This window comes from Capra hircus, chromosome 13, assembly GCF_001704415.2.
Source record: "Capra hircus breed San Clemente chromosome 13, ASM170441v1, whole genome shotgun sequence".
Lineage (NCBI taxonomy): Eukaryota > Metazoa > Chordata > Mammalia > Artiodactyla > Bovidae > Capra > Capra hircus.
In genome coordinates, this window is record NC_030820.1 from 39,010,422 (window position 1) to 39,035,646 (window position 25,225).

The 25,225-nt window shown below is 42.6% G+C and overlaps 1 protein-coding gene across 1 annotated transcript in view; it reads left to right on the forward strand.

Annotated features, from left to right (window-relative positions):
- The window catches only part of CFAP61 (cilia and flagella associated protein 61), a 243,028-nt gene that overhangs the window by 21,448 nt on the left and 196,355 nt on the right, over positions 1 to 25,225 (forward strand). Inside the window, exon 7 of the mRNA XM_018057258.1 lies at positions 12,950 to 13,082. Coding sequence (XP_017912747.1) covers positions 12,950 to 13,082 — 133 coding nt within the window. The remainder of the gene's footprint in view (positions 1 to 12,949; positions 13,083 to 25,225) is intronic.

Below are 25,225 nucleotides of genomic sequence, written 5' to 3' on the forward strand. Positions count from 1 at the left end.
CTGCATTTAAATAGGTATATCTTTTCTTTTCTCCTTTGCCTTTTGCTTCTCTTCTTTTCACAGCTATTTGTAAGGCCTCCTCAGACAATCATTTTGCCTTTTTGCATTTCTTTTTCTTGGGGATGGTCTTGATCACTGCCTCCTGTCCAATGTCACGAACCTCTGTCCATAGTTCTACAGGCACTCTATCAGATCTAATCCCTTGAATCTATTTGTCACTTCCACTGTATAATCCTACGGGATTTGATTTAGGTTATACCTGAATGGTCTAGTGGTTCTGCCTACTTTCATCAATTTAAGTCGGAATTTGGCAATGAGGAGTTCATGACCTGAGCCACAGTCAGCTCCCAGTCTTGTTTTTGCTGACTGTATAGAGCTTCTCCATCTTTGGCTGCAAAGAATATAATCAATCTGATTTCAGTATTGACCATCTGGTGATGTCCATGTGTAGAGTCTTCTCTTGTATTGTTGGAAGAGGGTGTTTGCTATGACCAGACAGAAATGTATGGACCTAACAGAAGCAGAAGATATTAAGAAGAGGTGGCAAGAATACACAGAAGAACTATACAAAAAAAGATCTTCATGAACCAGATAATCACGATGGCGTGATCACTCACCTAGAGACAAACATCCTGGAATGTGAAGTCAAGTGGGCCTTAGGAAGCTTCACTACAAAGAAAGCTAGTGGAGGTGATGGAATTCCAGTTGAGCTATTTCAAATCCTAAAAGATGATGCTGTGAAAGTGCTGCACTCAATATGCCAGCAAATTTGGAAAATTCAGCAGTGGCCACAGGAATGGAAAAGGTCAGTTTTCATTCCAATCCCAAAGAAAGGCAATGCCAAAGCATGCTCAAACTACCACACAATTGCACTCATCTCACATGCTAGCAAAGTAATGCTCAAAATTCTCCAAGCCATGCTTCAACAGTATGTGAACCATGAACTTCCAGATGTTCAAGTTGAATTTAGAAAAGGCAGTGGAAACAGAGATCAAATTGCCAACATCCACTGGATCATCAAATAGCAAGAGAGTTCCAGAAAAACATCTACTTCTGCTTTATTGACTATGCCAAAGCCTTTGACTGTGTGGATCACAAAAAACTGGAAAATTCTGAAAAAGATAGGAGTACCAGACCACCTTACCTGCCTCCTGAGAAATCTGTATGCAGGTCAGGAAGCAACAGTTAGAAATGGACATGGAACAACAGACTGGTTCCAAATTGGGAAAGGAGTACATCAAGGCTGTATATTGTCACCCTGCTTATTTAACTTATATGCAGAGTACATCATGAGAAATGCTGGGCTGGATGGAGCACAAGCTGGAATCAAGATTGCCAGGAGAAAAATCAGTAACCTCAGATATGCAGTCGACACCACCCTTATGGCAGAAATCAAAGAAGAACTAAAGAGCCTCTTGATGAAAGTGAAAGAGGAGAGTGAAAAAGTTGGCTTAAAACTCAACATTCAGAAAACTAAGATCATGGCATCTGGTCCCATCACTTCATGGCAAATAGATGAAAAAACAATGGAAACAGTGACAGACTTCACTTTTGGGGGCTCCAAAATCACTGCAGTCGCAGCCATGAAATTAAAAGACAATTGTTCCTTGGAAGAAAAGTTATGGCCAACCTAGACAGCATATTAAAAAGCAGAGACATTACTTTGCCAATGGAGGTCCATGTAGTCAAAGCTTTGGTTTTTCTAGTAATCATATATGGATGTGAGATTTGGACCGTAAAGAAAGCTGAACACTGAAGAATTGATGCTTTTGAACCATGGTGTTGGAGAAGACTCTTGAAAGTCCTTTGAACTGCAAGGAGATCCAACCAGTCCATCCTAAAGGAAATCAGTCCTGAATATTCATTGAAAGGACTGATGTTGAAGCTGAAACTCCAATACTTTGGCCACCTGATGTGAAGAACTGACTCATTGGAAAAGACCCTGATGCTAGGAAAGATTGAAGGCAGGAGGAGAAGGGGACGACAGAGGATGAGATTGTTGGATGGCATCACTGAGTCAATGGATGTTAGTTTGAGTATACTCTGGGAGTTGTTGATGGACAGGGAGGCCTAGCATGCTTCAGTCCATGGGGTTGCAAAGAGTCAGACTCGACTGAGCAACTGATCTGAACTGGGGAATGGTGGATTCATTAATCAAAGGTAAAAATAATAGTGCTAGATGTACAGGAGAGAGTCTGAGGAGATCATGAGAACAAAAGAGATGGTCTAGTTTTGGGCGGTATTTTAAAGTAAAAAGCAGAGAATTAGAGCAGAATTTTGAAAGATGAAACTCTTAACAATAATACAGAAAATTGGAAGAGAGTCACAGAAGTCAGACTCTTAAAGTGGCAAATCAAATAATTTGTAGGGAGATCAAATAATTTGATTACAAAGAAGAGACCATTGGATTTGGCGATTTAAAAGACACAGATGAGATGAATAAAATTGATGAACTCCTAGCCAAACTTATCAAGAAAAAAGAAAAGGAGAGTAGACTTACTACCATTATCAGGATTGAAAGAGGTGATATTAGTACAGATCCTACAGACATTGAGGGGCTTCCCTGATAGCTCAGTTGGTAAAGAATCTGCCTGCAATGCAGGAGACCTGGGTTCAATCCCTGGGTTAGGAAGATCCCCTGGAGAAGGGAGAGGCCACCCACACCAGTTTTCTGGCCTAGAGAATTCCATGGACTGTACAGTCCATGGGGTAGCAAAGAGTCAGACACAACTGAGTAATTTTCACTTTACAGACACTGAAAAGATTCAATTCTATAAATTCAACAATTTAGATAAAATGCATATCTGAATTGTTTAGATAAATCTAATCATCTAAAATGTTTCCTATTCCCTGAAAAACACAAACTACCTACACTCATTGTAAAGATCGTAATAATTGAATAATTCTATATCCATTAAAGAAATGTCAGCTAAACCTTGGGTAAGAGCAAGGGTGGCTGTGCCCTGACAGTAGCCTCTCCCCTAGCCTCCAGCCCCAACCCACCCCATCCTGGTTTGTGTCTTCTCTTTTCCTCCTGTTGCGGCTCTGAACACTGCCTCTTCCAGAACCTGGGCCTCAGCTTTCTCCCAGGCTCACCCCTTTGGCTCCTCTGTACCAGTCTTGGCCACTCAGTCCAGTGCTCTCCCTCTGGCCACTTGGCAAATTGTTAATTAAGTCATGAGAAAGTTGCATAAATTAATTTCTTAGGGTCTTGTAGTCTCATAGGTGCTGTACTTTAATCTCAATTTCATTTAAAAATTAGTCATTCTTTTTCCTGCCATTTGCTAACTAATGTGGGGCATGGGCTCATTTAATAAAATGAATTATATTTTCCAATCATAAAAAGCTTAAAAATTACTCCTTGTTTCATTATTCTATGTGAGTATATAATTGTACTGCTGCTGCTGCTGCTAAGTCACTTCAGTCGTGTCCAACTCTGTGCGACCCCACAGATGGCAGCCTACCAGGCTCTTCTGTCCCTGGGATTCTCTAGGCAAGAACACCAGAGTGGGTTGCCATTTCCTTCTCCAATGCATGAGAGTGAAAATCGAAAGTGAAGTTGCTTAGCCATGTCCGACTTCGCAATCCCATGGACTGCAGCCCACCAGGCTCCTCCATCCATAGGATTTTCCAAGCAAGAATACTGGAGTGGGGTGCCATTGCCTTCTCCGATATAATTGTACAGACACATGAAAGTTACGTGTATATTCTCTCTCTCTATATATATATACACATGCATATATGTCTATAGTCATGATAGTATGTTTTGTTAATTGCATTTTCCACTTAGTATAGCAGCTCATCCACCTTCCAGATCTAATTTATTGTTTTTCGTGGCTGTGTGGCATTTCATTGTATGAAATGCCACATCGTGTGGCTTTACATTGAAGTATTCCTTGTTTATGGAAATATGTCATCTTTTTTTCTATAGCATGTAATGCTGTGGTAATGCTATTTTTGTCTGTAGTATAGATACTTAGAAGTGGAATTTCTGGGTAAGGTTGCATTAAATACCAAAAATTTAAAATAGATACTACCAAATTATTCAACTAAAATAATGACATCAATTTGTATTCTAACCAACAGTCTCATTTTCTTGCATTCTTGCTAATGGCGGATGTTTCACTTATTAAAACTGTCCGCAGTACAACAGTAGTTTGTTATTTTAATTTGCGTTAATCCAAATATTTGTGGGTTTCAGTGCCATTTTACAGTTTCCATATTAAATGAAGAAAATAGTTGCATTTAAAATAATTTCTAGTTTAGACAGATGATTAAACATGTACATTGAAAGCAGACAGTTCTTTGGGGGAGGTTGCAGGGGAACGGTTACAAATGAATTAGCACATTTTTAAGTCTTTTCTTTTTTTGCCTACTAGATGACCAGTTTGTTATAAAAGGGCATGACCTGGGTACAGCCAGATGGACGAAATGCACAAGGCAGGATGTGGGGAAGGGCTCAGGGTTTCCACGCCTCTTCCAGTCTCCCCAAACCTCCACACTCTGAATTCTCTTAAAATGTATATGAAAAGTATATGGAATTTGGATTGTGCAAATTGTTATTTCTTGGGGAATTTTAAAGCTTATGTTTTTTCAACATAGATATTCATCAAGACGTTATTGTAATGGAAAATTATAGATAAATCTAATGCTGACATTGACATGTACGGAAGCTGCCTATCTCAGAATCCCGTTTCTGGTGTGTGTATGGAGTGGGTGGGGAACGAGTGGAGTAAGCGAGGGAGACTAAGAGGTAAAACATCCAGTTACAAAATAAATGAATTATGGGGGAGAAAAATCACCTGTTTCTTCCACTGTGTAGAAAGTAAGTGGCATCTTGGCTAACTCAGTGATGCGGCTCCTGCCACTTCGGGATGCAGGTGGCTGGAGAAGCCTGGTATAGGATGTGCCCCGCCCAGTGCCGGCTCCTAGGAGCACATGGGAACTGGGGGTCAGGAGCTGGTCTCCTCAGTTCTTGTCTTCCCATCTTTTTTCTTTCTTCTTTTTACTCTTGCAAACTTGAGTGTTACGAACGCTGACCTCCCCCCTGGCCTGAACTAAACCTCTCATTTCCCCTTTCCCTGAGGTCTTGCTTATTTAGCCTCCCTCCGAGAGTGAGCTGTCCAGAAAATCTGCCAAAAGCAGTCCACAAAAGGAACGTGGTCCAGGTAGCCAAGAGATGATAGGGAGTGCTTTGAAGTGAGGAAGGGATGCTTATAAGAAGAGAATTTGGGGTGTAGCGCTGAAATGTAGAGGCAGTTATGGTGTTGTGAGAGTTGGTGTTTTTGCTTGCGGGTGGGGGCTGTGACACACCTTAGGAGGTCCTCCATTTACAGTGCTCCAATTCAAGTTTTGACACCTGCAAGCGCAGGACTTCAGATATCTGGAAACAGCACTCATGCAGACAAGCTCCCTCCTTAATGATGCAGGAAAAAACCATTTTGGAGTCAGATGGGCGTGGCCACGTATCCACTTAGGCTGTCTCATTTCTCATTTCCCCTACATTTATTTTCTGACATGTTTCATCTGTTGTTACTTGCACTGATAATTAATGGTGAAGAACACAATCTTTAAGACACCAAACCAGTGAAGCATTTGGGGATATGATTACACTTCTGCTGTTTACCTAGCAACATACTCAGAGCCAGCACACTGACGTGATCATCCCCAGTCCCATTTCTTTGACTCACCTGTATTGTGCTGTAGTGTCCCCCTCTACTTAGAAACTAATTATCACAGTTACTGTTCTGTATTTTGTATAATACATGATGGAAAGCGCAGCTGCTTCTAGACACACCTTTATTACCTATCATGGACTTGATTCATCACTGCTGGTGGATTTGAGATGTTCTCAGATGTAGAAACTATTGAAATGGGCTTTCTGGGAAGAAACCTACCTTTTTCAAGTCCTCATGGGGATGGGAGAGTACTTACTGAGGAAAGGATTATAATTGTGCCATCAATCAGGGTTGTAAAGTAACTTACACCCAAGACGGATGGGTCAGGGTGGAGAGGTCTGACAGAGTGTGGTCCACTGGAGAAGGGAATGGCAAACCACTTCAGTATTCTTGCCTTGAGAATCCCATGAACAGTATGAAAAGGCAAAATGATAGGATACTGAAAGAGGAACTCCCCAGGTCGGTAGGTGCCAAATATGCTACAGGAGATCACTGCTGGAAGGGATTGGGGGCAGGAGGATATGGGGACAACAGAGGATGAGATGGCTGGATGGCATCACTGACTCAATGCACATGAGTTTGGGTAAACTCTGGGAGTTGGTGATGGACAGGTAGGCCTGGGTGCTGCGATTCATGGGGTCTCAAAGAGTTGGACACAACTGAGCAACTGAACTAAACTGAACTGAAAGTAACTCAAAGTTTCCTTAATATAGTACTGCCTTTTTTTTTACTAATAACAGAAACTAAGTTAGGTCAGCATTATTGCTATTTAAAATAGATGAAAAAATTAGGACTTTTAAGATTGGTGTTTTTAAAATGCCAACTTTTCACCTTTTAAAGCAGTTATTTTTATTAAGCATTTGATAGTCTCATGATTTTTTAGGAATCCACTTAAGCTTGACTTCTAAGCAATTTCATGTAAATAAACATTCTGATGTTTGAGTGATAAATATACTAAAGCATTCAAAAAGAACATGTGGGGTAGTTTGGAATTTCCCCACTGGTCTTCTTGGGTCCTGATAAGTGACCCAGCAGATAGAATTTAGTTCACAATCCAAATGGAGCAGAGATGTGTTAACGTAGATCAGATCACAGTGGTGGAAGTTCAGGAGCCTCTAGTTGGCCTCAAATGTGCTTTGAAGTCTCTCGAAGTCCTCCACAACTTGTTAAAATCATGACATTTTCCAATGAGCAGAGGCTAAAGGGTTCCAAAACCCATTTTAAAGTTTTGAATGGAATATACAGTTTAGAAATGATGGATTTGATTCTCCTAGAGAAGACCACTAGAGGTCACAAGAGATCTTGGAAAGAAAAAGGTGCTTTGTTTCACACGTCTGAATAAAAAGAAAAATCTGGGTGCCAAGTTGGCAGCTACTGTAGGTTCTCCAACTCCAAATTAAAACCAATTGTGTTAGGGGTTGGTTTAAGCAAAATGCACGGCATTCTTTAGCACGACCACTAAACTGGATTCTCTGGATTTTTCTGTCTTCACTGATTTCTTAAAGAATGTTGTTTAGTCACTCAGTCTTAACCAACTCTTTGTGACCCCATGGACTGTAGCCCTCCAGGCTCCTCTGTCCATGGGATTTCCCGGCAAGAATGGGATTTCCAGGCAAGAATACTGGAGTGGGTTGCAGTTTCCTCCTTCAGAGGATCGAACATGCATCTCCTGCATTGTCAGGTGGGTTCTTCCCCGCTGAGCCACCAGGGACGCCCCCTCTTAAAGAATATACACACATATATGCACGCACTCTCAGGCTTGACGAAATACAATATTTATGGCTTTTACAGTGACATCAGAATCCCTTTTCCTATGGCACATTTTCAAGTCTCACTAATGACATGCAGATCTTCTCTGGTTGTGGCAGATGCCTTCAGGCAGCAGAGAGGAGGCCGTGCCAGTATCCCGAACACAGTAGCCCAAAGGTGGGCTGCAGCCGTCGTTTATAGCCCATAAGCATGAGCTTTCCATCTATGCGTTCGCAGCAGTTTCTTTGCTGGCAAGGAAACAACATGCACCTCCCTGTCCAGGGAAGCCTCCTGAGGGCTCTCTTCCACACTTGTGATGCTGCAGAAGAGGGGTCAGGATGCTGAGGGAGCCACCTGCCACCAAGGGACCATCCCAGCAGCTGGGCAAGTGCCCTGTGGTCTGGCATCACGCTGTTCCTTGAAAGCACCCCTCGCTAACACGGAGGAGGTGGGGAGTGAGCCTGTTCTTCCTCCTCCCCACCTCCCAGGAAGCCAGCAAGAGCCCCCAGGTCCCTGTCCTCCTTCACCTTGCTTTCTGCAGGGCTTCCGGGACACCGGACCCCAAGCCAGGTGTCCTGAGAGGCTGTTGATTTTCTTCAGCTTTGGATTCCAGCCTGCTTTCATCTGGCATGGTTCTCAGAGTCTGATGGGCATTTAAGGGCCTGAGGGATCAAACCAGTTTCTATGGGAAGGGCCTTTTGTTTGCTCCAAACAGGTTAAAATAAAATAGTCTGTAACTAGTTCCATAGCACGGGGGTCGTCGTCTACTCCAAGCCTCGTAATGGCTGCAGGATCTAAAGGAAGGTTACTGCTTACTCAGTCGCGTCTTCCCCGGTGTGTCAATACTTTGTGTTGATCAACTGTAACCTTCAGAGTCATCACCACCTAAACACTGGGGGTCATGGAGGTGCTGGCCACGTGGCCCTGCTGTGCCCAGCGGCTCCACAAGAAGTGGCTTTCCTCCTATCTGAGTGGCAGAGTGAAAGTGAAAGTTGCTCAGTTGTGTCTGACTCTTTGCAACCCCATGGACTGTAACCTCCCAGGCTCCTCTGTCCATGGAATTCTCCAGGCGAGAATGCTGGAGTAGGTTACCGTTTCTTTCTCCAGAGGATCTTCTCGACACAGAGATCGAACTCGGGTCTCCTAGGCAGAGTCTTTACCTTCTGAGCAGGCAGTGCACAAATTTAAACACTTTCCTGAATGAGTTGTTTTTGGTGGCTGGGGTGTCTTATTTCCAAGGGGCTTAACTTTGTCACATGCCATTTGAGACTACAAGAGGCTGATGTCATACCTTATCATTAGCACTGGGGCTGATGCAAGAGCATAAACCTTCGATTACCCCAAGGAACATGCTTGCAGAGCAGGTTCCTCTTTATACATTTTGGGGACGGGCTTAAGGGAGAGATTCTTAGGAGCTCCACAACTTGGATGTTTTCTTCTTCTTTTTCCCAGAAGAATAAGTACTGAGGTGTAATTATGGATCACTTTGTTCACAGGCTGCTGAGGGCTCATGATTAGGCATTCAGCCCTGGGTCTTTCTGAACCTTTATTCTTGATTTTTGTACCACGAAGTAGTGTTTTTGTGTCCATCATAGAGATAAAAGCCCATGGTACACAGTTGATTTTGGAGTTCTCTGAGTGATAGCTGTCTCTATTCTCTTAAAATGATTAGGATATTGAATTACTTTCACATAATTTAAAATAATTACCTCTTGGAAGAAAAGCTATGACCAACCTAGACAGCATATTAAAAAGCAGAGACATTATTTTGCTGACAAAAGTCCATCTAGTCAAAGCTATGGTTTTTCCAGTAGTCATGTATGGATGTGAGAGTTGGACTATAAAGAAAGCTGAGCACTGAAGAATTGATGCTTTTGAACTGTGGTGTTGGAGAAGACTCTTGAGAGCCCCTTGGACTGCAAGGAGATCCAACCAGTCCATCCTAAAGGAAATCAATCCTGAATATTCATTGGAAGGACTGATGTTGAAGCTGAAACTCCAATACTTTGGCCACCTGATGCGAAGAACCAACTCATTGGAAAAGACCCTGATACTGGGAAAGATTGAAGGCGGGAGAAGGGGATGACAGAGGATGAGATGGTTGGATGGCATCACTGACTCAATGGACATGAGTTTGAGTAAGCATGGTGATGGACAGGGAAGCCTGGCGTGCTGCAGTCCATGGGGTCACAAAGAGTCAGGCATGACTAAGTGACTGAATTGAACTGAACTAATATTGGGACTTCCCTGGTGGTCCAGGCACTAAAGATTTTGCAGTCCCAATGCGGGGGGACCTGGGTTCAATCCCTGGTCAGGGAACTAGATCCCACATGCCGCAACTAAGAGTTCATATACTGCAACTAAGACCTGGCACAGTCTAAATAATAAAAAAAACTATTGGTGGGGACTTTAATTTTTGGCAAGATATTTGAAAATGGATTTGTTGTCTTTTCTCACCTAGAATCTTTTTTTTTTTTTAAGTACTCTCACTGAGGACTCTGTTTACAGAGAAAAGCCACCTCTGTTAGCAGCGCCCTTTTGCAGGCTGTGGTGTGTCCTGAATGCAGTGGGGCCTTCTTGGCTCTCCCAGCAGAGGGCTTGGGCACTCAGATGGAGGTTGCCAGCAGGGGTTTCAGAGTGTGTCGGATGGTGGGGTGGGGGGTGGGTGGCATGTGAAGTCGTCCATAGCAGATGCTGCCAGGGGCTGAATGCCTGCGAGAGAGTAACCTTGAGGGTGCCCCTGTGTCTGCACACTGTACCCCCTGACTTTCCTTGTCTCTGCCGTCTTGTAGGTGAGACCCCAAGGCCACACAATGAGGAGACCTGAGCAGTAGTCTCCGCAGGGTAGTCAGAGGCAGGCTGGAGGGCTGGGGCGGGTTCACTCCGCAGAGGGCCCCATAGCCATTGCTGGCAAACAGGCCTAGGGATGGCACCCCCAGGGCAGTCAGTGCCTGTGGTGGGGGGAAGTCCCTTCCATGTTGGCTGTCACTGTTGCCCCTGGGCTATGGGCTCCAGGGTGTGCAGACGTCAAAGGTCAAACAAAGCAGGACTCTGGTAAGTAAGGACAGATTTTAATCCTAAATAACCATTGGGAGAGAACTCCATTGGGAGTGCGGTCCAGGGTGGACCAAACTCAGCTTTCATTTGTACAGAGGTAACTGGGGCTTCTGAAGTGGAAATACAGGAAAATAAAACACAAAGGAAGGGAGGGAAGGAAGGGAGGGAGAAAGAAATCTGGAATTTATGTGATCAGTTTATCCTGGAGGAATTTAAAGCATTGGACCCAAGAGTTATTCTTTAGATTATATATTGTGATTTACAGAACAGGCAGACAGTCTGCTTGTATCAACAATGGAGGATAAAAGGAAGAGTCAAGTAACATTATCAAGATCTCACAAGAAAACTGAACTCTGCGTCATCTTTTAAAAATTCAAATAGTGTAATAATTTGTATTCTGAGGGCATTGTAAAGATACTTCATAGAGATACAGATAAAAAATTATATTTTAAAATTGCATTATAGCTAATAGTTGGAGTGAAATAAAGCAACTTAATGTTTGATGATTGTTTCTCATAGAAATGTTTTTATTCTAAAAAGATTTTTTTATAATGACAAATTATGCGGTATCTAAGAGAAGAAGGAAACTGCATGGAAGACCCAAAGGAAAAAAGACTGAAATTTAAATTGAGGCAGTGATCTTATTCTTCAAGTTCTTATTTAGAATCAATATATTGGTATTTTCTTGTAATATAAAATAGCAATTATGACTGAGAAAATTATTATCTGGTGTTCTCAGCGAGTGAACTATTCTGCTGTATTAGATATTTGACTAAAACCAACCAATTATATGCTATGAACTCCAAGGTAGTAGAAATAATACATTACATACAATAATAGATATATATTAGCTACAGTATAATTTAAAATCTGTTGAAACATAAAATACTGTGTAGTATGCTTGTGATCATATTTAATGAACATCAGTTAACCTATAGAAGCAAACAGAAGTCATTCCAGGCAAAAGGATATATGCTCATTAATATCAATCTGTAGTTGTATGAAATAAAATGGGCTTTATCGAAAATTTTTGAAAAAGAGAGAGTGAAAATGAGAGAGCCCCTATGAGACTCATCTGAGTGTGGAAGCCAGGCTCCTGCCCTCCTGCACACGTTGGGAGACGGGGTAACCACAGATGTGGGCTAGAACAAGCTGGAAATTCTCCTGGCAACCTGAGCTTGCTCAGGCAGGCACTTTAAGGCAGTCTCACATCATCCTAGGGATGTGGCCTTGAGCTGTCCTTAGTAACTGACAGTATTTGTTCAGATATTCAGGCCAGGGCTCAGGCTTAGTCAAGAAGAGACTTCGAGCGTCCCGGGTCAGAGTCTGGTCAAGGGGAATGTCTTTGTCATTCATTAGATGGAGCTGCTAGTAATATCAAAAAGAACATACTAGAAGTTAGAGTGGGATGTCTTCCCAAGCCAGGGATCAAACCTGCATCTCTTATCTCTCTTGCTTTGGCAGGTGGATTCTTTACCACTAGTGCCACCTGAGAAGCCCCATGAGATGTCAGAGTAATGAAAGAAGAGCGGGGATAAAGGCTAGTAGCCAAATCAGTGATATGAGAAAAGCAATACAAATATGGAACATTTTTAAAAGAAAAGGACAAGGAAAATGTATAAGAACATTACAGACAGGAAAACTAGAATAGCGTTCATCAAGAATCTGCTACAAAGAAGAAACAAACATGTCACATGGCAGCAAAATGAAAGCCAAGGGCCAGCACCACTGTGCTGCCATAAACTTGGTTCTTGGGTCTCCCATCCCTGCCCACACTGGGGGTCAAGGTCATGGTAGGCAGTCCTGGGAAGGAGGCTTGAGGTAGTCGTGCCCAGGGTAGGGAGCAGAGCTTTGTTACCTGCAAACCAGCATCTCCTCCTCCATGGAAGTAGGCATCTCAGGAGTAAAGGGCACCATGGGCCCCTTGAAGGAAATAGTCTTTATCATAGTCATTCCCAGAACCTTTACATCTTACCTGTGATAATCCATGAGGGATCCTATAGTGGAAAAGTGTTTTTAGACTATGGTTTTCTTCTAAGGGGAGGAATGGGGTGCTGGGAGCAGTGTTGTAGAAACAGTACCCCTTGAAACACATGCGAGGTGCTGTGCCCATCTTCCTGTTCTTTGGCTCACGAGTGATGCTGTACCTGCAGTCTGCACCCAGCCAGTGAGCGTGTTCCTTCTGCCTGGAACAGCCCACCTCCAGGTCTCGACATAGCTTCCTCCCCATCTCTCCATTTGGGTCTCGCTCAGGTGTCCCATCCCTGACCCCTTGGCCCCCTCACTCTCCGTCTGGAAGCAATTGGTCACACTTTGAAACATTCCAGACTTGTTTGTTACATTCTTGTCTATTCCCCCCATTATATGTCTATTTCTTCAGCGTGTTGCTCTATCCCTGGCATTTAGGACAGAATCAAAGGAGCAGATGGAGGAACCAACACTGATTTAGGCCTTTCCTTTGACAGGGTGGAAGATCACGACGACCTCATGCCAATATTCCTGCACCATGACACCATCCTGAAGGAGACATACGGCGAATACTTCCTGGCTGAGCTTATCGAGGCCCAAGACGAGGAGAATCATGCTGTCGTGTGTGAGGTGCATGAGAACTCATCTAGGGCCCACCCGGGAGAGGGATGAGAGGAGGGCGGCCCTGGTCCTGGTTCGAGGAACATCCTTGGAGCCATGATGTCACCTGCTTCCCCAGGGTTCCTGCTTTAGATTTTTCAGGTTTTACGAGGCCCTCCCAGATGCTCAGTCTTAACAGGTTCGAGCCTGAACTAGACACAGCTGACTCCAAGTTCCTGGAAAACAACTTGGACAAACATCTTATCATTTGGGCGATGTGCCTCTTGGCGGATGTGCAAGTCATTTGTATAGATAGCAACAGTTAAGGCGAGCTTAATCAGTGATGGCGGGCCCTGGATGTGATGGATTTAACTGATTATTACCCTCAGTTTCAGAAGGTGAATTCTATCTCAGAAAAAATTCCTGATGCCAGGTTGCAGTCAGAACAATGAAATCAATCTGTTGGGGGTAGAGCATGTCAGTATCTTGAAAACGCTCCCCGTATACTTCCCATATGTAGTCCATGTGGTGAAACATTGATCTGTATGATGGAAGAAGACACATCGGAAGAAGGCCAGGGTGGGGACTTTCCCTGGTGGTCCAGTGGTTAAGACTTCAACTTCCAGAAGGAAATGGCAACCCACTCCAGTATTCTTGCCTGGAGAATCCCATGGATGGAGGAGCTTGGTGGGCTACAGTCCACGGGTTTCAAAGAGTCGGACATGACTGAGCGACTTCACTTTCACTTTTCCAGTACAGGAGATGCAGAAGATCCCATATGTCTTGTGGCCAAAAAACCAAAACATAAAACACAAGCAGTATTGTAACAAATTCAATAAAAACTAACAATGGTCCACATCCCAAAAAAAAAAAATTAACATCTTAAAAAAAAGAATAAGATGAGTTTAGATGTTCATAGAGGTTTAGTTTCAGGTGAGAACCGGCCTTAAAAATTAGATTCAGATGTACTAGTCAATGATAGTTGTTTCTTCTGCATTGAAAGACTTAATTTTTTTTTTTCATATGTAGGTTTATGTGTTGTCTTTTAAGGACGTTTGTTCAAATATTGTCATTTGACCTTTGGCTCCAGGCTAGTGACAGAAGGAAGGGTCAGGAAGCATTTGGGCCCAGCAGCACCATTTTAAAAAACCATGTCTTACACAATGAGTCAAAAACTGTGTGTGTGTGTGTGTGTGTGTGTGCTGAGTTGCGTCCGATGCTGCGGCCGCATGGACTGTAGCCCTCCAGGTTCCTCTGGCCATGGAATTTTCCAGGCAAGAATAAGAGAGTGGGTTGCCATTTCCTACTCCAGAGGATCTTCCCAACTCTGGGATCAAACCCCCATCTCTTGAGTCTCCTGAGAAGACTCAAGACATTTACCACCTGAGAAGCACTGATAGGTAAAATGATTCATACAGGCCCAAATAAGCCTTTAATGGTCCCACTGTACCCATCCAGTTAAGTCAGTTCTTTGTCTTTTAGAGAAGGCATTTATTTATGTATTTATTTTCCAGCTTTATTGAGATGTAATTGACATATGACATTGTGTAAGATTAAGGTGTACAGTGTGTTAGTCTGATGTACTTATCTTGCAAAATGATCACTACCAAAGCGTGAGCCAGCACCTCCATTATGTTACAAAATTATTAATACCATTTTCTTTTGTGGTGAAAACATTTAAGATCTACCTCTTAACCACTCCCAGGTATGTAATACAGTGTTATTAGCTGTAATCATCATGCTGTACAGTAGATGCCCAGAACTTATTCATCTTATACCTGGAAATTTGTATCCCTTGATTAACAACTCCTGATTCAGTCTAGGTGGCTTATCTGTTTCTGGGAATTTGTCTGTTTCTTTTAGGTTTTCCAATTTGTTGGTATATAATTAATCATAGTAATCTCTTATCCTATGTATCCATGAAATCAGTTTTAACACCTACTCTTCCATTTCAGATTTTGAGTGTTCTCTCTTTCTTAGTCTAGCTAACAGGTTGTCAGTTTTGTTTATTGTTTAAAAAGACAGCTCTAAGTTTTGCAGATCTTTTTGATTACTTTTCTGGTCTCTATTTCATTTATTTCTGCTCTGCTCTTTGTTAATTTCTTCCTTCTGCTAATTTTGGGCTTCTTAATTTGTTCTTCTTTTTCTAGTTCTTTGAGGTTGTAAAGTTAGATTGTTTATTTGATATCTTCCTTTTTTTTGGTTAATGTAGGCATTTACTACTATAAACTTACCTCTTAGAACTGCTTTTTTGCAGTATCCTGTAAATTTTGGTATGTTGTATTTCCACTTTTGTTTGTTTCAAGGTTTTTTTTATTTCCCTTTTGATTTCTTCTTTGACCTCTTAGTTGTTCAGGAGTATATTAAATTTTCATATATTTGTGAATTTTCAGCTTTCCTATTATTAATTTCTAGGGTAATACCATTGTAGTTGGGAAAGATACTAGGTATGATTTAAATCTTTTTCATGAAGCCTCCTGAGAGTCCCTTGGACTGCAAGGAGATCCAACCAGTCCATTCTGAAGGAGATCAGTCCTGGGTGTTCTTTGGAAGGAATGATGCTAAAGCTGAAACTCCAGTACTTTGGCCGCCTCATGCGAAGAGTTGATTCATTGGAAAAGACTCTGATGATGGGAGGGATTGGGGGCAGGAGGAGAAGGGGGCGACAGAGGATGAGATGGCTGGATGGCATCACCGACTTGATAGACATGAGTTTGAGTGAACTCCGGGAGCTGGTGATGGACAGGGAGGCCTGGCGTGCTGCGATTCATGGGGTTGCAGAGTCGGACACGACCGAGCGACTGAACTGAACTGACTGAATGTGCTAAGACTCATTTTGTGATCTGTCATCTTCTGTATCATGGACAGTGTTCCATGTGTTCTTGAGAACGATGTGTATTCTACTGCTGTTGGATGGGATGTTCTGTACACATTTGTTAGGTCAGTTTTATCTAACGTATGCATCGACTCTGACATTTCCTGGTTGATTTCCTCTCTGGATGTCTATCCATTGTCGAAAGTTAGCTATTGAAGTCCCCTGCTAGTGTTGTATTGTTGTCTATCTCTCCCTTCAGATCTGTTAGTATTTGCTTATTATAGTTAGGTGCTCTGATGTTGAGGATATATATTAATATATTTTGATTGTTATATCTTCTTTTTTGATAATTTTATTTTATTTTTTAATATAAATTTATTTATTTTAATTGAAGGCTAATTACTTTACAATATTGTATTGGTTTTGACATACATCAACATGAATCTGCCACAGGTATACATGTGTTCCCCATCCTGAACCCCCCCCCCCATACCATCCCTCTGGGTCATCCCAGTGCACCAGCCCCAAGCATCCTGTATCATGCATCAAACCTGGACTGGCGATTCGTTTCATATATGATATTATACATGTTTCAATGCCATTCTCCCAAATCATCCCGCCCTCTCCCTCTCCCACAGAGTCCAAAAGACTGTTCTATACATCTGTGTCTCTTTTGCTGTCTCGCATACAGGGTTATCATTACCATCTTTCTAAATTCCATATATATGTGTTAATATACTGTATTGGTGTTTTTCTTTCTGGCTTAGTTCACTCCGTATAATAGGCTCCAGTTTCATCTACCTCATTAGAACTGATTCAAATGTATTCTTTTTAATGGCTGAGCAATACTCCATTGTGTATATGTACCACAGCTTTCTTATCCATTCATCTGCTGATGGACATCTAGGTTGCTTCCATGTCCTGGCTATTATAAACAGTGCTGCAATGAACATTGGGGTACACATGTCTCTTTCAATTCTGGTTTCCTTGGTGTGTATGCCCAGTAGTGGGATTGCTGGGTCATAAGGCAGTTCTATTTCCAGTTTTTAAAGGAACCTCCACACTGTTCTCCAGAGTGGCTGTACTAGTTTGCATTCCCACCAACAGTGTAAGAAGGTTCCCTTTTCTCCACACCCTCTCCAGCATTTATTGCTTGTAGACTTTTGGATTGCAGCCATTCTGACTGGCGTGAAATGGCACCTCATTGTGGTTTTGATTTGCATTTCTCTGATAATGAGTGATGTTGAGCATCTTTTCATGTGTTTGTTAGCCATCTGTATGTCTTCTTTGGAGAAATGTCTGTTTAGTTCTATGGGCCATTTTTTGATTGGGTCGTTTCTTTTCTTTTTTTTTTTTTTAAATGATTTAGTCGTTTATTTTTGGCTGTGCTGGGTCTTCATTGCTTTGCCTGGACTTTCTTTAGCTGCAGTGAGTGGAGGGGGACTCCTTCTTGCAGTGTGCGAGCTTCTCACTGCGGGGCCTTCACTGGCCGTGGAGCCCAGGTGCTGGGTGCACAGGCTTTAGTAGTTGCAGCACTTGGACTCAGTGGTTGTGGCATGTGGGCTTGGTTGCTCTGTGGCACGTGGGCTCTTCCCGCACCAGGCAACGAACCTATGTCCTCTGTATTGGCAGGCGGAGTCATACCCACTGCACCACCAGTGAAGTCCTATTATATCTTCTTGATGAATTGACCCCTTTATCCTTATTTAATAACCTTCCTTGCCTCTTTTTTGGGGGCCTAAAGTCTGTTTTGTCTGGTATAAGCATAGCTACCTACACTCTCTTTTGGTTTTCACTGGCATGGAATATATTCTTCCATTTCTTCACTTGAGAATTATGTGTATCCTTAAAGGAAGTGAATTTCTTGAGGGCAGCAAATTGATAGGTCTTATTTTTTTATCCATTTAGCTACTCTGTATCTTTTGATTGGAGAATACAATTCATTTACACTTAGAGTAATTACAGGTAAAGTTAAAGTTAGTCACACAGTCGTGTCTGACTCTGTGCGATCCCATGGACTGTAGCCCACCAGGCTCCTCCATCCATAGAATTCTCCAGGCAAGAGTACTGGAGTGGGTTGCCATTTCCTTCTCCAGGGGATCTTCCTGACCCAGGGATCAAACCTAGGTCTCCTGCATTGCAGGCGGATTCTTTACCATCTAAGCTACTAGGGAAGCCCCAGTTGCAGGTAAGGACTTACAGATGCCATCTTACTGTTTTCTGGCTGTTTTGTAGGACCCTTGTTCCTTTCTTCCTGCCTTCCTTTATGAGTTGATGATTTTCTGCTGTGAAATGGTTTGATTCCTTTTTCTTTATCTTTTGTGAACCTGCTGTAGATCTTTTTTGCACAGTTACCATGAAACTTACATAAAACAGCTTACAGACCTAATAGTCTATTTTACACTAAAGACTTAATTCAATTGCACACAAAAGGTTTACCCTTTTACTTCCCTATGTTTTTAATATCACATTTTACCTCTTTTTATATCCCATAGTTACTAACAAATTATTGTACCTATAGTTATTGAAATATTAAATTGTCATCCTTTAATCATTACACTAGAGTTAAATGGTTAATGCTTTGCCATATTAAAGTTTTATAATATCCTGAACTTGACTGTATACTTGCTTTTACTATTGTGTTGTATATTTTTATATATTTTTGTGTTATTAATTGGCATCCTTTCATTTCATCTTGAAGAACTCCTTTCAACATTTCTTATGGGGCAGGTCTAGAGGTGAAGAATTTTCTTAGCTTTTGTTTGTCTAGGAAAGTCTTTCATTTTTGAAGGACAGCTTTACTGAGTGAAGTATTCTTTATTGTCAGTTTTTGTCTTTCAGCACTTTGAATATATTATCCTGCTAATTCCTGGCCTGGAAGGTTTCTGCTGAGAAATCTGCTGATGGTCTTATGGGGGGGTTCTCTTGGAAGTCACAGGATTTTTTTCTTCTGCTGCTTTTAAGATTCTCCTCTTACCTTTGATTTTTGAGTTTTATTATAATGTATCTTGAGAAGGATCTTTTAAGTTGATTTTGTTTGGTGACCTATGGGTTTCATGAACTTGGGTATCTATATCTCTCCCCAGATTTGGGATGTTCTTGGCCATTATTTCTTTAAATAAGCTCTCTCCCCCGTTTTCCCTCTCTGCTTGTCTTGGAATTCTCGTCATTCACAAACTGGTCCTTAGGATGGTATCTTATAGATCATACAGACTTTCTTCAACTCTTTTCATTCTTTTTACTTTGTTCTTCCTTGACTTGATATTTTCAAAGTTCCTGTCTTCAGTCACACTGTTCTTTCTTCTGATTGATCAGGTCCACTGTTAGATGCTTTGTGTTGTATTTTCATGTCGTTCATTGATTCTTTGGCTCCGGAATTTGTGGTTGATTCTTATGGATTCTCTTTTGCTAAACTTCTTGTTTTATTTGTGTATTGTTTTCCTGATTTTGTTGAACTGTCTGTTTTTTCTTGTAGCTCACTGTCTCCTGAAAACAGCTTTTTTGAATTATTTGTCTAGTGCATTGGAGAGTTACCATTTGTCCTTGTCTTTGGGTTCAGTTATCAGAAGACTCCTGTGACCTTTTGGTGGTGTCATATTTCCTTGATATTTCATGGTCCTGGAGTTTTGCATTGCTGACTTCACATTTGAATAGCAATCATTTCTTCTGGTCTTTGGGTGAGAAATACCTTCTCTCAGCCCTGCCAGAGATTCTGATATGATAAGTCACTTCAGTCGTGTCCGACTCTGTGCGACCCCATAGGTGGCAGCCCGTCAGGCTCCCCCGTCCCTGGGATTCTCCAGGCAAGAACACTGGAGTGGGTTGCCATTTCCTTCTCCAATGCAGGAAAGTGAAAAGTGAAAATGAAGTCGCTCAGTCGTGTCCGACTCTTAGCGACCCCATGGACTGCAGCCTTCCAGGCTCCTCATTGCCTTCTCTGAGGTGTCCTCTTATGGATACACCTCCTCTATCTTGCTCTGTCTTGTGGCAGAACTTTTAAGTTGTTTATTTTCTATGAGCCCTCCAAAGCACCAGGTTGAGTGTTTTGCCTTCCCAAAGATGGCACTAAAGCTCAAGTTTGTAGCATCTTCCTGGACCACAGATTAGGCCGATTTTCTCATTATGCTCCTTAGCCATCTGCTAGGTCTGCTCACACCACTCCTAGGAGTGTACATGAGAGCTGCCACAAGGTGGGCTGGTGTGTGGATAAGGCATGTGGAACATTCCTGGGCCAGTTGGTAGGATCCGTGGGTGGAATATTCCCAGCAGCTCATGGGTGGGCTTCTTGATGGAATCTGTGATGCCTGTTAATGTCCTTTGAGGGCCCTACCTGCTGCTGTCTCAGATTCCTTCCTCCCCGACCCCGCAACCCAGTTATGAGCTCCTAATTTAGTACTCTAAGTCGGGCAAGAGAGAAATGAGTCCCTCTGGCAGCATCCTCATAGCTGGGGAAGCCATGCACTCCCTAACACAGTCTCCCTTACCCCTGTGGGACAAATTATGGGAATAAATCTTGGCCTAAGCTGTACTACCTTGGAGGATGGGTGTTGTGGGGAAAGGCAGACTGTCTTACCCCACTCTAGGACATCCAAACTGGTTTTTATTTTTTGCTCCAAACGGATCAGAATCTTCTCTGGAAGTCTGAACTTCATCAAAGACTGTTGCATCCATGAGTGATTGTCTCAGGCACTGTTTTCAGGAGCTCCTGGACCGAGGCTCAGAGGAGCTAGAGTCACTTCATGGGCCTCTGTAGGGTCCACAACCACGACTGAGGTCTGTCTGCCTATTTCTCAATGCACAGGCAGGTGAGACTCCCCCCAGGCCGCTTGGTGGATGGTGCCGGATCCCACAGCTCCCTCAAACGCACTTTTGTTCATACATGGAAGCCAAATATCTGATGCTGAGCAGGAGACAAAACCAAGGGCTGTCTTATCGCTATGATACTGATATCACTCTGGAGAAGGCCTTTAATTATTTGGTTTCATGATGCAAGTTTGAACCCAAATCTCTTGAGTTTTAGTGCTTGTGAGGAGCAGCTGCAGCAGCCTCCTCCCTCATTTCTTTCCCTCTCCTGTCATGTGTTACAAGCTTTCAGTGTGTGTGAACATCAAAGCAACATTGCCGGCTGAAAACTGCAGTCACAACACTGCAAGGATCCTTTAGTATCTCTAAAGATACAAACGGAGTCCAGTGTGATCACTCTGTGTTCCGTGGAGATGTGACCACAGGCCTCAGTCTCACACGGAAGGTCCGGAGCAGGACCTGTCCATGGCGAGCAAGCTGACCTAGGATTTGGGAGTGAGTGTCTGGTCTGCACCAAGCCATATTGGGTATCTCAGCTTGTTTTGGGTTCAAGAGCAGTGCAGTCACCACCCTCCCACTGACCTCCCAGGACCCTTTTTCCAACCCCTGTAGGCTTCCTCAGGCTGGCCATTAAGCAGCAGTGTTCTGGGGTTGCAGGGAGGGGGATGCGCTCGCCCTGGCTCATGGGAGCCAGTTCTTAAATCTTCAGGAACTTGGCAAACTGATCGTTAAGCATAGCCATTGTCAAAAATTAAGTGATATCTTCTAACAGTATAATAAATTATACTAAAAGCAAAATCAATAAATCCTCAAATATTATCAGTTCAGTTCAATTCAGTCACTCAGTCATGCCTGACTCTTTGTGACCCCCATGGACTGCAGCACACCAGGCCTCCCTATCCATCACCAACTCCTGGAGTCTACCCAAACTCATGTCCATTGAGTTGATGATGCCATCCAATCGCCTCATCCTCTGTTGTCCCCTTCTCCCCCCGCCTTCAATCTTTCCCAGCATCAGTGTCTTTTCAGATGAGTCAGTTCTTTGCATCAGGTGGCCAAAGTATTGGAGTTTCAGCTTCAACATCAGTCCTTCCAGTGAACAGTCAGGACTGATCGCCTTTACGATGGACTGGTTGGATCCCCTTGCAGTCCAAGGGACTCTCAAGAGTCTTCTTCAACACCACAGTTCAAAAGCATCAGTTCTTTGGTGCTCAGCTTTCTTTATAGTCCAACTCTCACATCCATACTTGACTGCTGGAAAAACCATAGCCTTGACTAAGCAGACCTTCATTGGCAGAGTAATGTCTCTGCTTTTTAATATGCTGTCTAGGTTGGTCATAACTTTCCTTCCAAGGAGTGTCTTTTAATTTCATGACTGCAGTCACCATCTGCAGTGATTTTGGAGCCCCAAAATATAAAGTCTGCCACTTCTTAATTCCAGCTTGTGTTTCATCCAGCCTAGCATTTCTCATGATATACTCTGTGTATAAGTTAAATAAGCAGGGTGACAATATACAGCTTTGATGTCCTCCTTTTCCTATTTGGAACCAGTCTGTTGTTCCATCTCCAGTTCTAACTTGCTTCTTGACCTGCATACAGATTTCTCAAGAGGCAGGTCAGGTGGTCTGGTATTCCCATTTATTTCAGAATTTTCCACAGTTTGTTGTGATCCACACAGTCAAAGGTGTTGGCATAGTCAATAAAGCAGAAATAGATGTTTTTCTGGAACTCTCTTGCTTTTTTGATGATCCAGCGGATGTTGGCAATTTGATCTCTGGTTCCTTTGCCTTTTCTAAAACCAGCTTGAACATCTGGAAGTTCATGGTTCACGTATTGCTGCAGCCTGGCTTGGAGAATTTTAAGCATTACTTTACTAGCGTGTGAGATGAGTGCAATTGTGCGGTAGTTTGAGCATTCTTTGGCATTGCCTTTCTTTGGGATTGGAATGAAAACTGACCTTTTCCAGTCCTGTGGCCACTGCTGAGTTTTCCAAATTTGCTGACATATTGAGTACAGCACTTTCACAGCATCATCTTTTAGGATTTGAAATAGCTCCACTGGAATTCCATTTTCCCGCTTATTTGTAACTGCCGCTTAGGAGTTACTCAGCACACTGCACTTTTGAGTGAGCAGAGAGAACAGGGCACAGTCCAGCAAGCCTTCCCCTTCCAGACCCATCCACGGCAGACCCAGGCCACGTGTGTGGAAGGCCTGAGAACTGTATCTGCACTGTGCAAGCTGTGGACTAAAGGGTTTTAACTGCGAGTGCTTTCTTTGATTTCATCGACACTTTGGAGGAGTTCTGAGTTAGCAAAGTTGCTTTTTATAACTTCATCCCGGCTTACCTTGACATCTGGTGTTTATACAAACTGAGATTTCAGGGCAGGGTGGTTGGAGGCCAAGGGCGGCTCCTGGAGACAGATGGGCAGAGTGTCTGCCTTGGCAGCATCCGAGCGTGGGCAGCAGCAGTCCAAGGAGGCACCACTGACCTGCGGGTGGGCAGAGCCTGCTTGCCCAGCCATGCCTCTGGCATCAGGCGGGAAGGATCAGAGCTGACAGTTGTCACAATGAGGGTTACCTCACTGTGGAGTATGGTCACCCAGAAAGGAGGGTGATACAGGGCTTTTTAGATGGAAGTGTGAATGATATGTTGCACACGGGCCTATTGATGGACCTGCTTATGAAGACTTGGCTACCGAATGTGTGGTTATGATGATCTTAGCCTTATGCATTGTCGTATGGATTCTCATAGGAAAAACAAGCACAGCAACAAACTCAGTTTTGCTCACAGTGTGAGATAATGAAAGCCACCTTTGGAGTGGAAAGTACTTGTTACCTGGAAGACAGACAGGAGCCTGCAGTCATTACCTTTTCACTGTACAAGTAAAAAAGAAAACATCCATCAAATCAACTTTTTTTTTTTTTTTCTGGAAAACACACACGCGCACAAAGACGCATTTGAATACTCCCACAAATTCACATTTAAGAACAGTGTTTTTCATGTCAGAACGGTAATCACAAAGGCACCCAAAGGAAAAAAGCAGGCACGTCCACAATATATCCTCACTGTGTTGGGTCCATCATCCTTAACTTTGTGAATTGTCGCAGCCCCGGCATGAATGACGAGAATATAACAGGTTGCAGAATTGGAGAACGTGAAATCTTTTGTTCCTAATGGCAAAACATGTTTTTCTCATTTTCATCAGAATGTGTGATCCATGCCATTTGAAATCAAATTCCAAACACGACGAGCCATTAGTGTAATAGCTCATTACTACCAGCGGTCTTATAAATAATACATTCTTATCGTGCACACGCAGCTCCGCCGCGAAGCCAGCAAAAGGTATTTCAGGCCATGGAAGTTGCGCTGCGCCAGCGTGGCTGTAGATGAGAAGGACATCTCCATGTGAACCAAGATGGATGCCAATTTTCCCTGCCGAGAGGGAGGCTGCCCGTCTCTCCCCACACATATGGCAGATGGATTGGTTAATCAGCGTCTGCTGAGTCTCGGGCCTAAAATCACAGAGAAGCCAGACAACTGCGGCTACGCAGCCTTTGTTCACGCGTGCAAACAAGACAAACAATCACTTGTTATTTGGGAAAAAAATTAAAATGTTTATTTTGGACGTTTATTGAAGTGTCAATGGATTTGTAAGACAGCTGTGTGAATCCAGCCTTTTGCGACTAGTATTGGGGGGCGGGGGCGTAAAGACAAGAATATGCATGGAAAAAAATTCATTAAAAAAATTCCTCTTGTACCCTAGCATTTGGGAGAATTACAGGGAATCTCGTATTTACTTTTCAAACACATCTTGGAGAACGAACGGTTTTAAGCCAGAAGATACATTTGAGAACGAATAGGTTAATAGCTAACTTTTTTTCCCTCTGAGGTTTAAAAGAGTGTTGTAGCTTCTTGCTCTACTTTAGGGAGTATTAACCATTTTATCCAACTGGGCATTTATGGAATGATGTCACATTCTTAGGATCTGGGAATTCTGACAATTGTTGAGCTCTTCTGACTGAATGGTTGTCTCAAGAAATAAAATCTGAACTCTGGAGGGCTAGAACCCACCCACTAAATGCTGTTTTCTTATAAAAGCTGTGAGTTAAATCACTTACCAGAATTTGCTTAGAACACACATAAAGATCAAATGAATAATTTATGCAAAATGTGTTTATTTTTATTCTTTCCAATTTTATTGAGCTAGAATTGATATGTAACATTGTATAAGTTTAAGGTGTCCAACCTAATATTTTGATATATGTACATATTATAACATAATCACTGTGAGTGAGGATAGTTAACCTGAGAACTATGTATTCCTTCGTGCCTCTTTTAAAATTTTAAATGTTTTCCTTGCAGAGAAGAGTGAAATCCAGAATTACTAAAGGAACATAGTAAAGAATTTCAATCACAGTCATCAGTCAATGTGGCATTAAAATTTGATAGAATTAAAATTTGTTGTTAATTTATAATATGTCAGTACCCGTAATAGGCCTAGATTAGCTGGTCACTCATGAAAAGATAGGTTGTTTCCTCTACTCAGAACACTTA